The sequence below is a fragment of the Dermacentor silvarum genome, chromosome 8 (genome assembly GCF_013339745.2).
Source record: "Dermacentor silvarum isolate Dsil-2018 chromosome 8, BIME_Dsil_1.4, whole genome shotgun sequence".
Taxonomy (NCBI): domain Eukaryota; kingdom Metazoa; phylum Arthropoda; class Arachnida; order Ixodida; family Ixodidae; genus Dermacentor; species Dermacentor silvarum.
Genome location: NC_051161.1, coordinates 10494246 through 10510190, shown reverse-complemented (window position 1 = coordinate 10510190; position 15945 = coordinate 10494246). Strand labels below are relative to the sequence as shown.

General features: G+C 46.8%; 1 protein-coding gene across 3 annotated transcripts in view; it reads right to left on the bottom strand.

Annotated features, from left to right (window-relative positions):
- Positions 1-15945, bottom strand: part of LOC119460615 (MFS-type transporter SLC18B1) — a 138972-nt gene that overhangs the window by 83608 nt on the left and 39419 nt on the right. For all 3 annotated transcript variants that reach the window (XM_049673094.1, XM_049673093.1, XM_037721637.2), the window contains 4 exons: positions 11351-11446; positions 10203-10276; positions 969-1116; positions 257-325 (listed from right to left, as the gene is read on the bottom strand). In XM_049673094.1, coding sequence (XP_049529051.1) covers positions 257-325; positions 969-1116; positions 10203-10276; positions 11351-11446 — 387 coding nt within the window. The remainder of the gene's footprint in view (positions 1-256; positions 326-968; positions 1117-10202; positions 10277-11350; positions 11447-15945) is intronic.

Genomic DNA, 15945 nt, shown 5'->3' with positions numbered 1-15945 from the left:
GCTGCGACCTCCCTTCCTAAGCTTTCGCGAAATGTTTTTTTTTTTTCGCCACGTGTGATGACCTAATAGACTCTTGACGTGCGGGACTCATGAAGCGAGCTGGCTTTGCCACGATACATCAACGAGGAAGTACCGACTTCATAGCTGGGAATTTTGTTTTAGCTTCAAATGCACGCGCAATTTGGACAATATTTACAACTCTCGAATTCCTTTCAATATGCATTTTGTTTGAGTTACAAGGCATGCTAAAACTTACGTCTATGAGAGCGCCGCCAAGGATTGATCCTATCATATTTCCTGTTGTGAAAGTGAACTCCAAGGATGCCTGGAATAAATAATCACCTAGCGTATAAATAAATACTGACGGCTAAGTTCTCTCAAAAATATAAAGTAACACAGCTTCCTCGTAAAGTAACACAACCAATGCTCATATTTTCTAGTGTGCATGACTGCATAAGAGAGGTTGGTTAATAACACTCTTGGACTATCCGGTAAAAACTATCTATCATAATTGTTCGTGTTATGCAACTGTCTGGTGTCGTTTCTTGATTTAGGGCATGTAAGATGTTATGCTTAATGCGTACCTTCCATACTATCAGCTTTAATAAACACACACCTTAGACGGGACAGGAGTGTAGGCGCAAGACAAGTGCTAAGGTTTCTTTTCTACGGTGAGCGTTTAATGAACCTGCAAGTATGGACTAACAAGCCCAGCAACACACTCTGTTAAGGTACCTTCAATACCCGCAGAAGAAAGAGGAATAGCAAGAAGATTATTTATCAATATCTTACATTAAATCTGGTTTTATATAGAATGCTTTTCTTTTCGCACAGATTTCTAGCACGAGTCAGTGCTTGTATTACTACAGTAAAATTGGCACGGTCCAAGAGATCACGTGCGTATTTTATATACATCGCCTAAAAGCAGCTTGGTACGTAGAGTAAGTAAATTAGACGAAGTTACTTACTATTGCCACACCAGTGTTCGACACGAAGCGATTTGTAAACACTGCGTAGGCGCTGACTATATACAAGCTATTTGCGACTCCACCCAAGAATGCGGATGCGAGGCCAACAGCCAGGTTTATAGTTCCTCCAGGCATCCAGTAGAGAGACCTGAAAACAAAACAAGAAATAGACGTGCATTGACGTTTATGCTTGTTATGGCACTCAGAAACAACTTTCTTTCATGTTCGAAATCAAGATGGGGTTCGACAGATGGAGCAGCACGCTGTGTTATAAAGGTTATAAACAGGGGTAAGGTGCCTCAGAAAGGCTGGCTAACGTTTTGATAGGAGGACCTATCGTTGTCAAAGGCGACCTTGTCACCCTCGGCAGGTTGGTTCTAACAGGTTAGTAAAGTGACACCAAGTGCCGTCGTTGTCGATGGCTGAAAAGAAAATGAGCGCTGTCGCTTGACGTCTCTAGGCGTGGTTTCTAAGACTAGGGGACTAGAGGGACTAGAGCGGGTAAGTGGAGAGGCGCCAGAGAAAAAAAAAAAAAAAAAAAAAGACGCATTGAAGGGTGTTGGGGGAGCGAGAGGTTAGGAAGCCTTCAGAGAACTGAAGAGAAGCCGTAGGTGTCGTAGATGGCATGCGTTTGTGGTTTTAGAAGAGCCGGTCAGCTGGTCAGTGCGCGAGTAAAAAAGAAAAAAGAAAAAAAAAACGCATGAGTCGATAGAATGACTTCAGTAGCGTAGCAGCATTGTGTCGGGTAATTCTGAAGGTGTTAAGATGGCGACATGAAGTCTGGGAGCAATGGATGGGGTAGTTGGAAGGGAGCGGTTTGGTCTTTCAAGGGACGTTAGCCTCAGTAGTTTGGCGTAGGCGTCGTCACGGCGGTATGCTAAAGTGACGCGACCGAGTGCGGTGGAGGCACCGCAAAAGGTATTCTGGCGTCTAGGACTTTCGAATGTGTCGGTGAGGGTCTCACAAAGCCGCAGTTTCGCCCGAAAGGCGAAGCATCGATTGCGATAGCGAAGTAATCGACAGCTATACGAAGTAAGGATAGTATTTTTATCAGCCGTATAAACTTGGGACTACGACCGTGCGCGGCAGTGCAAAGTACGCAGTTGGTGCCCGAGTAAACGCCGCCCTCCCTTCCCTCCCACTCTGCCTTCCCAATTCCCTCCCTGCGCGCGCGAAATTGAGCCGCGATTGTCGGTTTGCCATGCGCGCGGTCGCTGAATACGCAGTTGCTGTCGGAGAACAACGCCGCCCCCCTCCTTCATTCCCACCCCCCACGGCCTTTCGCGCAACGGAAGACGGCGCGTTTCCTTTCAGCTTCCCTCTCTTGCAGGCGCCAGATTGAGCCGCGATTGTCAGCTCCCCTCGCGCGCTTTTACTCGCACATACAGCATATATACGGCGCGTGGCGATGCTGTTATCGTACTTGGACTGTTTACGGAACATCTCGGCGATGGCGACGGCAGAAATGCGCTTGGAGTGTCCATATAATTGCTATCGCAGTAAAAAATAAAAAAGAAGGAAAAATAAGCCAAGAAAGGAAAAAATAAAAAGTAAAAGAAAGCGAGAAAAAAAACAACTACAAGCCGCCCACCCGACCTTGAACGTTGGATTCATGGACCGTATCATCGTTCACTTCTGGATTTTTTACATGAATCAAGTCTGTTCATGTATTTTTGATATGCTTTGTATTATGCCTAAGGGCAAGCTTTCGAATTAAAAAAAAAAAAACTGTTGTCGACGCCATCGGCGTTTTGCCCGCGTTAGCTCAAAATGCGTGCGGCGTTGGTGACTGTTGCTGGAGCCTCTGATATAAATAGGCACTTGGTGCCGCAGCCGGTGGTAAGTGGTTCTTGAGGGAAAGGGAAAGGTTGGCGCTATCTTCTGCAGCCCTTGAGGGAGCACGGCTCAGCGCCAATGGTGCCGCAGCTAAACGTCGCCTCCCTTCCCTCCCCCTCCCCCATGGCCTCTCGCGCGTCTGAAGAAGGCGCGTTTGCTCTACATATATGGTGATTGTAAAGGAGAAAAGAGACGCCTACTTCTGCAGCCCTTAAGCGAGCACGGCGCAGAACGCGCGTTTGTTCTCAGCCGGGCGTTCACTCCCCGTGAAAGACGCGCCCCTCGCGCCCTTTCACTCGCACACACAGCGTTCGGGGCGCGGCGACGATTTCATCTCCAAATGACGTCATACGGAACCTCACGGCGACGGCGACGGCGACGGCGACGCCGACGGCAGAAATCTGCTTTTGAGTGTCCATATAATTGCTATCGCAATAAAAAAGTTGTCGCAGTTTCACCTGAAAGGTGAAGCATCAATTGCGATAGCAAATTTGTAGAGAGATATACGGAGTAATGATATTAGCTTTATCAGCTGTATAAACTTGGACATGCAGCAGCACCGGCAACGCGCCGAACTGTTGTCGACGCCGTCGGCATTTTGCCCGCGTTCGCTCAAAATGCGTGCGGCGTTGGTGACTGTTGCCGGAGCCTCTGATATAAATAGGCACTTGGTGCCGCAGCTAAACGTCGCCTCCCTTCCCTCCCCCTTCCCCCCCTCCCCCACGGCCTCTCGCGCATCGGAAGAAAAACCTACAACCGGAAGAACAAATAGGAGGGTAACAGCACAATAAGCGGGAGGGGTAGACAAGGGCTGGTATGGTTGTTATATGCGTAAAAACGTGGAAGAGAATATTAAACTGAGTGGTAGGGCAGAGGCAGGAAAGAGCGGGAAACGGAGCAATAGGTGAGCTAAAGAGGTCAGGTTATCTGGTGGCATAACGTGTTTTGTGCCTTTGGTATTTATAAGAGAATTTCAGGTTTTAGTTCAACTTTTAGCGATTCTAAGTTGCCACGTGCAAATTGACTCCCGTCGGATGTAGGCATCTAAACTTATGTATGAAGTATGTTTCCATATATTTCCTCTCGCAAGGCGAACGCAAACTAGTTTGTGGTATATACTCGTACAGCCTTGCTTTATCGAATATATGACCATGTTCTTTGAAGTGGCTGGCTACTGCAGTAGGTAAATTGTGTTTTATGTCTGCGCGATGACCGTTGAGTCTTTTATGAATTTGTTGTCCCGTCTCACCTATGTATTGTTTGTTACAAGCGGCAGATTCCAGACATTAGACAGTAGACACTAGACGTTGCTTGACGTGCGGCTGAAACTCGAAGTTACCTTGTGAACGCAATCCGACGCTGTAAATTTTACTGTAGTAGTAAATTTTATATGTTTGCATGTAGAGCACCTGGGACGGATGTTGGCTTCATCCAACATCCGGCCATAGGGACCGGATGTTGGCTTCATCTTTGTCCTTGGTTTGACATGTAGAAGAATGTTATTGAAATCAGTGTTGCCGCTGTAGGCTACTCTAGGCAGGTCGGGAACGATCTCATAAAGTTTCTGGTTGCTGGGGAGAATTGGGGTAGTATTTACTGAGGATGTGAGGGTAGATTTACTGAGGAGTATTTACTGAGGAGTTACTGAGGATTTACTGAGGATTACTGAGTATTTACTGAGGAAACACACGCCCAAACACACGTTTGGGCGTGTGTTTGAGAATTTAGTAGTAAGAGGATCTGTTGTTGTCCTTGTGATTTAGGGCGTGGTTTGCGGACCTCGGCTCGCTCAAGTTTGGTTGCATCGGTGTAGGCTTTTTGAAGGGCAGTGTTCCGGTGGTTCCTGTTTGATAGGCTTTTCTTAAAGTGGTCGAGTCTATCTGTGTAGTCTTGGTTTTGTTATTGGATTACAATTCATTTCGCTTCAAGGCTTTCAAGTAATCAAATAAGTTTGCTTATGCTATGATTTATTTATGCATTGACCAAGGTGTTGTTTCTTGTAATACCTTGACAATTGTGTCAATCCCTCTTTGGGTAAACTTATTTGAATGGGGAAGAGGAAAGGGTAAAAAAAAAGAAAAAAAAAAGGGGGGAACAGAGAACAAGTTAGCAGGGGTCAGAAGAGGTGGGTGGCGAGGAGGAGAGAGAGAGAAGGGAGGAAGGAAAGGCATGGAGGTTAACCAGACTTAGTCCAGTTTGCTACCCTACACCGCAGGAGAGGGAAGGGGGAGTGAAAGAAACAGAGAAAGAAGACGCGAGTCTTGGTCGCACTTTCACATGCACCAAGCTAGGTGCAGCATGTCTACAGTCGGGCACTCAAGTCAGTCGCCTTCAGGTAATGAAGAGGAGCTCGAATGGCTTTCTGGGCTGATGGGGCTGATGAACTGTGAGGCCAGGCTCCCAAGACCTTTGCTTCTGCAAATGGCCTATCGTCCAGTCTATTCAAGGCACACTAGAGAGTCTGGCGTTAATTATTGAAGCGGGAACAGTGTCACAGAAGATGCTCGATGAGTTCTTCACACTCGCCCATAGCGCACATGGGTGAGTCTGCTATTCCAATACGATAGTTGTAGGAGTTGATGAATGCTACTCCTACCCACAGCCGACACAGCAGTTGCGTCACGTCAGGAAAAGTTTGCTGGTAATTTCAGTTTCAGTGATGGGTCGAGGCTGTATAATTGACGGTTAGAGTACTGCGCAATATGCCAGCAACTCAACGTGATGTTATGCGCGAGATTGTGAAGCTCTCTTGCAGCGTCTACTCTCGATAAAGGTACAAGGAGTGTCGGTGCTCCAGCCTGGACACGTCGGGCAGCGTCATCGGCGAGATGATTACCAACGCTGGTAAAATGTCCCGGCAGCCACGGAAATACTGTATTATATCATGTCCTGGTTCGGAAATGCAATGGCGAATTTCGTTTATTTGGGCCACCAGCTGGTCGTAATTGCCACATCGTAAACCTCGAAAACTTTGGAAGGCTGCTTTCGAATCACAATGTATTGCCCATTTGCTAGGTGGTTCTTTTTCAATGTATTCCACAGCAGCGCGAAGCGCAGCCAGGTGAGGGAAAGTTGATGGTGTTGAGGTGGCGGAATTACTTGGCTGGCAGGTACGCGGCGTGGATGAAGAAAAACTTAAAAGTTAAAAACAAACGTCGCAGAGATATACAGGTGAAATGAAGGAAGCAGAAAGAAAGTGAAATAAAAAAGTCGCAGTTTCGCCCGCAAGGCGAAGCATCGATTGCGATAGCAAATTACCAGAGATCCATACGAAGTAAGGATAGTACTTTTACCGGCCGTATCAACTTGTAAACATTCGCTTGCTAAACTAAATTAACAAGCATGGTGTCAGCGCGCACACCAAACATGAAGACATCACCCTCGATGACAGCGGACACACGCTGTCAAGACGCAGGCGTGAGGAAACGCAATGAGCGAAGTGACCTTCATCTTTTTGGGGTTTTACGTGCCAAAACCAGTTCTGATTATGAGGCACGCCGTAGAGGAGGGCTCCGGATTAATTTTGACCACCTGGGGTTCTTTAACGTGCACTACGACGCAAGCACACGGGCGTTTTTGCATTTCGCCTCCATCGAAATGCGGCCGCCGCGGCCGGGATTTGATCCCGCGACCTCGTGCTCAGCAGCGCAACGCCTTAGTTGACTGAGCCACCCCGGCGGGTAGCGAAGTGACCTTCGTGCGGTCTATCGCTTCTACGCGCACTTAGCGCCGAGAACACTGCTCACACAAAAGTTCTATTGAGAGACAGTTATTGTATTGCACTTAAGGGTAGGGCCACGCTAGCGGCAAAAACGCGCGGCAACGCGTCATGCCGCGCGCGGCAATAGAGAGTTTTAGATTAGGGGGCCCCAAGCGCTAGCGGGCCCCTACGCTTGCGTCCCCCTAATCTAAAGCTCTCTAATATCGGCAGGAATCGGGGGTTCTGCGGCGTGCCACGCGAACTGGGTTCGAGCCTTTTTGACGCGCGTCAAAAACGCGCGTTTTTGCCGCTAGCGTGGCCGTACCTTAACCCAAATTTTCACCCCTTTCCACAAGAATCTTCATGCGCGACTGGAAACGGCGCACTTCCTGCCCACTTTCCTTCCTTTCGTGCGGGCGAGATTGAGCAGCGGTCGCCGGCTCACTCGCGCATACAGCATACGGCGCGCGGCGACGATGTTGTCGCTCTTGGACCTTATACGGAACCTCACGGTGATGGCGACGCCGACGGAAGAAATGCGCCTGGAGTGTCCATATAACTGCCATCGCATTAATATGGAAGGGGATTGTTGGGTCGTCCAGCTGCCGGATTAACGGAGGAATAATTCACCATAGTTGGCTGTATCAGAAGATGCAGCAAGCAGAATGTCGACGAAAGAACTAGTAAAAACGTGAAGTGACTTGAAAAGAATGGAAGTGAGAAGAAGGAAAAAGACAAGACTAAATAGTGTGGGAGGATTGCGTAGACATGAGAAAAGTGAAGAAATGATGCCGATTGAACGAGTTAGTAGTGCAATCTTTCTTTTGTCTGCAAGGAGGTGTTTGTAAGAGGCTGGGGTGAGCTCTGTTTTGAGGTTGTATTTTAGGAGAGCAGCAATAGATGCAGCTAATGAACACTCGGTAAAGTAATGAAGAACATCACTGGCAGGGAGGCCACAAGCACATCAATTGGTATGCGTTAGGCGGAAACGATGGAAATGGAAGGGAAAACCGCCGTGAGCATTCAGTAGGTTTACACGTGGTTCGAAGTAAAATAAGCTAAGAAAGCCAATTTAACGTGGCCGCTAAGTAAGCGGCATATATTTGTTAAAATATGTGATGGTAGGGAGAGCGGTGGGTCACTTCACGTATGAAATAACCCAAGCTAGTTAGACTTTTTATATTTATGGCTACTAGTTGTCAACGCCCCTTAGTTAAAACGAAAATGAACAGCGAGTTTTCAAAGGTAGTATGAATGGAAGAGTGATTACCTTTTTGAAGAGCAAGGATAATTTACAGTTGTCGCAGAAGGGGGCATTGTAAAATATATGGTGAATAGATGTACTTTTGTGGGTATTCTAATGTACACTTTAGGCGAGAGTTACTGAAAGAAATGATTACGCTCATGAGCTTGAAAAGACTTCTAGATAAATATAAGAATCAGCGATACACGTATCAACTGCGCGTCATGTCCAATTCTTAAACTGTGTAAGCGTGTGTTCACCGGTATGTGTCAACTGGCGAAACTCAACTTGAAAGGAAGCACATATTGTGCCTTAGCATACTTTGATCTTAGGATGAAAGAGTGAACATGGCAGGTAGGGGCGAGAACGGAGCTGTCAGCCTTGGAACAAAAACGCTTAACCTTGCACTCGGCCGCGCAACGCTTGAAACAGCGAAGCTGGGCGATTGTAGCCAAGGATTTGCCGGAAGTGCGCGCGAACTTTACATATTATTACTCATGATGATGATAATTTCTTTTGGCGCGTCTCGGACTTACGGCCGTCACTTCACGTTGCATAGCGCAGCTTGCAACACCGACACCGCGTTCCAATGCCGACACCGCGCTCCAGGAGCCCCGCTCCATGAATGCGTCTCTCTCTCGCTCTCATAACGCGCAAAACCTCTTCACCTCCCAGAGCACGAGCGTAAGAACGCGCCAGCTGTGCACGAAGAAGACGACGCTCGAACGCAATAATATCCGCGCCTAAGATTTTCAAAAAGTGACGACTTAGATCTACTTCGTGATGTTCGAGAGTGCAACCCATTCGAAGACATGATGCGGCATCCAATGAGATGGACTGAAATCGCCGTGCGGCTGTCGGCGGCCAGGGGAAAAGTGTTCAGTGCTCGAACTGTGCACGATCGCGCAGACCTCCTGCTCACGCAGTACGCTGACAAGGACAGCAAAAGCCTCTGCACCTTGCTGCTTCAGTTGTGTGTAGCGCAAATAGATAGACGGTAAAGGTCAGTATATTTTTCGCATGCGGAAGCATCGATCGTATGTATGCGAGGGCTCCACGCAGGGACTTCTGGCGCTGCTTCTGCGTACGTGAAACTATAAACGTAGCGGACGCGTGCTGCGGAACATACGCCGAGTTCTCACGTTTGCGTACGCAAAGCATCCACGTACGTGAAACTAAAACTCTCTAATATGGTTCGCATAAATGCATGCTCTGCAGGCGTGGCTGTATAGCCTAGTGGTTACGACGCTCGCTTTGGGACCGGGGGCACGCGGGCTCGAATACCGCCTCGGCAAGAAAGTTTCCTTTCTTTGTTGATAGTTTCTTGCTACGCACCACAAATTACAGCTGGCTTAAACAGCTTCGCTGTTAAAACATTACGCAGAGAACAACACATTTCTATACGCGTCCTATATATAGCGTCACCACTCATCTTGCAGGTGCCGTACTGTGATGATAATAAATGAGGTACCACTTCCCCGAGGCTCGTTTGGGGCATTAAGAAACGGAGGTGGAAAGATTTCGATTGTTTGACCACCCAGCTAAAATATTTTCCACAGTACACACTGATCCGCATATTATTGCCAATTATATTGACACTCCAAGCGCATTTCTGCCGTCACCGTGATGTTCCGTATAAAGTACAAATGCGATAACACCGTCGCCGCGCGCAGTATGCTGTATGTGCGAGTGAAAGCGCGCGAGGGTAGACGGTGATCGCGGCTCAATCTGCAGCGCGGGAAGGAGGGGGGCGGCGTTTGACTCCACCTGCGCACTTCGCACGGCCTCGCGCGGTCGCGCGCACCTTATCTTCAAAGCGATCTGCAGGCGGCTCGTACTTTTGTGCGCGCGGTGTTGTCGTTGCTTAGTTTGCGCTGAAGCCATACACAGCACGAAGGTCACCTCGCTACCTGCTGCTGCCAGGCTTGTTGACCCCAATTGTCCGCGGTCATTGAGTGATGTGTTCACGTGTGCTTGTGCGCACTGGTACCATGCTTGTTAATTTAGTTAGCGAGTGAATATTTCGAAGTTTATATGGTCGATAAATCTATACTATCCTTACTTCGTATAGCTGTTTGCTATCGCAATTGATGCTTTACCTTTCGGGCGAAACTGCGGCCTTTTTTTGGTATTCGGCCTCGACTGGAATGCCGGCTTCCCATCAAGGATTCAAAGCAGCACTGTTGAGCTCAGCAGAGGAATTGCATAGCCGCTGAAACACTGCGGCTGAGTGGCCCAAAAGCAAAGGATACGGCGTAGCCCTATGGATTAAAAATTTTACTATGGTGAAGAGCTTACAGCATCTTTATATGACTCAGAAATTTGAAACCAACCTGAACACAAAATTTTTTATTTCGGAAATCTTGTTGTCTCAGGATATGCGCGAAACAGTAAATATTATGCCATATATTGGTAATTTATTCTATTTGTTTCAAGTGGCAAAAAATGTACTTACCCAAAGAGAAGGTTGAAGATGAAACATCCTGTCATGCCGAGAAGATAACAAGCTACCGGCGAACTCCACACCATCTGCGTGTAAAGGGCGTATAATAGTTTACCTATTTGTCTCTTTGTGTTTCGCCTCTGAGTGTGCTTGCATTTTAGCTGCGCAGTAGCACCTAAAGTTATTATGCTCGAGCTTAGTTTCTTGGCTCTTCGTGCATCTCTTGTTTGCGCAGCTTTAGTAAGTGCTTTGGTGTGAAGAACATTTTCTGATTCTTTTTAAGGGTTATAAAGGTCGCAGCAAGTATTGTTGAAAAAGGGCCAGATGTATTTATTAAATGGAAGAAAAGAATGAACGTAGGAAAGTACTGTATTCTATAATGCATAACAGTGATAAAGTTATAAAGGAAAGAGAAACAAAAATAAATATGGGAGGGGGGGGGGGGCGGACATTACAGCCTTCTCACCTAAACACATGAACTATAGTTTAATAGGCTTCACGTTATAATTAGAGATTATGTACTCGTGAGACACATATGACAGTTATCAGCGACAATACTCACCGCAGCAACGTCGCTACTCGCACAAGGGTTGAAAGCTAATCAAGGTTATAGATTGTCACTTTGTAGCTATTGCTTTTGGGGCAGTATAACGCAGACATACGCGGGGCATCATTGCTGTTATTATCTTATATCTGTATGACTCTGAGAGTAGCAAGACTTTTTTAAGTACACGAAACAATTATCCTGTAAAAGAAATACGCAAATTTAAACCAGCGATGCATTTTCTCCTGCACTTAGATGGTGGCTCACGCTGTTAAATTAAAAAATAATTTCTGGTGTTTTACGTGCTAAAACCACGCTTTGATTATGAGGCACGCCGGAGTGGGCGACTCCGAATTAATTTTGACCACCTGAGGCTTTTTTAACGTAAATCCAATGCACGGTACACGGGCGCGTGTTTTTTTTTTTTTTTTGTATTTCGCCGCCATCGAAATGCAGCCGGGATTCGATCTCGCCATCTTCTTCTTATTAGCGCAACGTCATAGCCGCTAAGCCACCACGGCGGGTGGCTCATGGTTTAGCTCAGCAATGTCATATCAGCTGACTTTCGTACAGCTGACTTTCGTACAGTACAAAGAAGGTCACATTAAGAACTTACAATTCGTTCCGCAAGTATTGCTCCAAACATCATGGCAATCTTGTACGCCGAGTAGACATAGCTGTACTCATCGGCGTCGAGACCTTTATCGGAGGCCTGAAACAAACAAAATGAGCGTGAATGGCTGAGGGCAATGCAAATCACTGGTTATTGTATGGTGGCCACTGAAGTATGAGGATTCTTGGAAAAATAATCTCTCTTTTGTATGTTGCGAGAAATTTGTCAATATTCTACGCCAATATTTACGCACCCGGATTTCTAATGTCATCTTCATCTCTAGTTATGTTCTTCTCGATTGCAGTTTTGTGTGTATTATATGTAATTTTTCATTCACCTCTATAACTGCTGTGCATGTTACCAACCATACCTGCCAACTCTCCCGAATGTTTTGTAATGTTTACGATTCTGGGCTCGTTCTATGATGTCACGAATGTTGCGTCAAATTTTACGAAAAATTCTGTTCGCAAAATAGTTCGGCTTGCCGGCCTCCGAAGATGTATTCTTGGAAATATGATGGCGAAAGGACGCCAGAGGGATACTTCTTTCGAGCAGTTTATTCAGACAAGTTCTAATAGCACGCGAAATCGGCAGCATCAAAGTTGCTGCAAAAGTCACTGTTATCTCAAAGACAATGTGCTTCTTGTCAATGTCTGCAATGCCAAGTTTGCAGGGTCTAAATATATATAGTCGTTAATAAAATGCCCATGTATCCCACAAATGGTACGTGCTCAGGGCAAAAAAGCACCCCCTCCCCCCTTTCTCTTCCTCCGGAGAGGTGTCTGCGGTATTTATACGAATTTTCAATTTCACAGGCTTACAATTTTTTGTTTGTGCTACTTTATTTCTACGCTATCTTTATTTTTCTTTTATTTATTTGTTTATATTGTACTTCCTTCGCCACAGCAGGGGTGCAATGAATGAAATAAAGCGTAGAATATCACTATCATAAAGCTCAGAGGGAGTCATCATTAAAAAAAATGCGCAGTTTCGCCCGAAAGGCGAAGCATCGGTTGCGATAACAAATTAGTAGACAACTATACGAAGTAAGGATAATAGTTTTATCGGCCGTATAAACTTGGAAATATTCGCTTACTAACTAAATTAACAACCATGATGTCAGTGCGCACAGGCAAACATGAACACATCACACGTACTCGATGACCACGGACACTCGCTGCCAAAACGCTGGCGTCAGGAAGCGCGGAAGCAGCGAGCGAAGTGACCTTCGTGCTGTCTATCACTTCAACTCAAACGTAGCGACGAGAACACCGCACGCACAAAGGCATGAGCCACCTACAGAGCGCTTTCAACAGAAGGCGCGCGCGAACACGCGCGGCCGTGCAAAGTGCACAGTGGGAGTCGAACGGCGCCCCCTCCCCCTCCCGACCGCGCTGCCTCCCCGCTTCCCTCCCTGCGCGCGCGATATTGAGCCGCGATCGTCGGTTCCCCATACGCTGTTAGGCGTATCCAAGTAGATACGCCTAACAAACTCACCAGCTACAATTTTTGAATTGCAATATGTGCCGTAATGTAATTAAATAATTAAGAAGGTGTTTGGTGAACTCTTAATTAGTTAAATACTGTTTTGATTTGTTGTGCGAGTAATAATCCCCTCTCTGAATAAGCGAGTTCAATGACTACAATTATGTTATCTGCAACGGGGAATGTTTAAACATTCTGTGAAACCTAAAAATGATCACTCCATATATCCGCAAATATCTCATGGGTTCATGTAGTGTTTGATGGCCTTCGATTGCAGTTATTTTCCTTGAGAACCAATGAGCTACTATAATTTACCATAAGTTGCTGCTTATGCGGATAACTTAACCTGTTAAACACCAACTTCTTATTATTATTATTTATTATCATATTCAATTTCGCAGCCCTCAAAGATGCACCATCGTAACTGTAGATGTTACAGCGCGCCAGCAGGTACGTCACCCACCATCATCACCTTTGCCGCAAATGTGCTCTCGTTACTTGCAAGCGCTTTAGGGAACTATAACATTCCTTTAGTAAGTAGCAACGGAAAGCTCCTATTTGATTTGACTTCTGGAGTTCTACGTGCCAAAACCCCCATTTGATGATGAGGCAGGGTGTAGTGGGGGGACTCCGGATTAATTTTGACCACCAGGGGACCTTTACCGTGCTCCCAATGCACAGCTAGGACACGGGCGTTTCAGCATTTCGCCCCCATTGAAATACAGCCGCCGCGGCCGGGATTTGTTCCCGTGACCTCGTACTTAGCAGTGTAACAGCATAGCCGCTAAGTCACCGCGGCAGGTGGAAAGTTCCTCTTTGTAAAGTGCATACTGTAAATTCTTGAATTCTGTTCTAACGCCATTTTTTTTTGCAGAGAGCTTATGATATACTGTTTCTGATGTTCTAACAATAGAAACACGGCAGGCTATCGCATATCGACAGCAATGCTATAGTATATTGACGACGATGATGGCGCTTATTTGTACTAAAAGTTTGCCTCTTTAGCAAAAGATAGATATAAACGTATTTGGACAGAACATTGTTTCCAATTAAATTCTGTTGTCTTATATAGGTGCCAAAACAACTATTTCATTATGAGGCGCGCCATAGTGGGGTACTCGGAAAATTTCGACCACCTGGGGATCATTAACGTGTCCCCAATGCACGGAACACGGGCATGTGGCCGCGGCGGCCGGGATCATCGTACAATGACGCATCACAGACGAGGATATTTGCAGTGAGGTAGGAATCCGGTGTTGCATTTCCTGGCACGTCAAAAAAAATTATAACTGCAAAAGTCATAATGGCACTAAGCACGGGAAATCTTGTGTCATATATTGAGCCGATGGTGGGCTCGGAGTCAGAACGGAAATGAACAGACAACACTAATGTAAAACGATTGAAAATCATATCGCAGAAAGGAAACGCTGGCATATAGTACATCGATAACACGAGAAACAAGAATGATTCAGCAGGTGGCTATGTCGCTGTATACGCTTGCCTCACCCCTCCACATGTGGTTCTTTATCGTGTGCGTAATAAGGTTCTCTCATTTTGTTGGCAACTACAGATTTGAACAGCCAGGAGATTGGAAAATGAAAAAAAAATTAATGCACGTTTTATGTGTAACAGTTTTGCAACGTGGTTCGTGTTGTCGGAAAGGGATCGTTTCAATCCCACCATCGGACACAGGAGGTTAGTTTAGAAACGTCCGTACTTGCGGCGAGCGTCGGCGTAACCGAGCGAACGAGCGCAGCGAAAGATGAGAGTGAACGCGACGCGGGGGACGAAACAGTGGCTTAGCTCGGCTATGCCAGGATATACATAGCGTTCGGCCACATCGTTCAGAACCGGTAGACCTGGTGCAATGAATGGTGCGCGTAACGATACCTATTGGTAACGCTAAAGAGTGGAATCGTCTGCTTAACGAGAAAGTTCTTGCACGTTGTTCAAACCCACGCCACGGTTTCACCCCACTTAGGTGGCGCCGCTAAACTCAACGTTTCACGCATGGCACTACTTACCGGCGTCAAGTCTTTCATGTGCCACAGTCTTTCACACACGTTGCACACATATCCAAACGGATTGTTTACCAAGTCTCGAAGGTCCGAGTAGCACTGGCACTTTCGCTAAGTTTCAGCGTATAGTCAGTCAATCGGCGAGCCTTGACTTCATCGACGGCGTCTTGTTGCTGCTGCTGAGATGGTCGGGCACGTCGCTCAGCCTCCTGGCGACGCCGCTTTGCTAGACGTTCCTCCCTTTGCTCCGGTGTCTCCGCAGCGCCTTTAGCCTTCTTCGGTTCGTTCTTCCTACGCTCAACCGCTAACTGCTAGGTAAGTATTTCGGGATCCGATGAGTTAAGCTTCTCCGCTCTTCTGCGCCGCATGAGCAGCAATTTCGCTCTCCTTCTCCATGGCTATACCACACTGGCAAACGCCCGGCGCGCCAGCTGTGCGCTGTGTGACGTCACTGCTCCTGGCGCATGCGCAGTACGGCTCTCCAGGAGCCACGCGAAACTGCTCAACCTCGGCCAGTGTAGTTCACGCTACAAAAAAGCGGCGAGAGCGATGAGGCGCAAAGAGGCAAGTGGATAGGAGGCTGCAGCTGAACCAAGGTAAATATACCTGGTAGCGAAGCTTCCACTAGACGCCCATACGTTCAAAACATGGCGGTTCATGGGGCTTAGCACCATATGTGTGAGGAGGGAACACTTCTGGCGGAAGAAAAATAATGTGACGTATATGCGTTAAAAACAGAAGTGACGTCATTTTTTTCTCATAGCTAGACGCGAAATTTGTTTTCGGAGGCCTGCCATTAGAGCTGTATATTCAAATGCCTCGCCGTTTGACTTAATGGGCGTTCAAAGCTTTCAGCGCGGAACTGCGATGTAGGAAAAGGTCAGCCGTACGGGTGTCGAAATCGCATCGCTGCACAGAACATACTTTTTTTGGAGGCCGACAAACGCTTTGGGCGTAGATTGCGTAGAGTGCTCGTCCTTTCGTCGGACGCCAAGCTCATCGGTCAGCGCTGTCGCTCGAAAACAACTAAAGTAAACAGGTATCTGACGGTCGCAACTGATTACTTTTGACTGCACAGGTTAAGAAACAATAAAA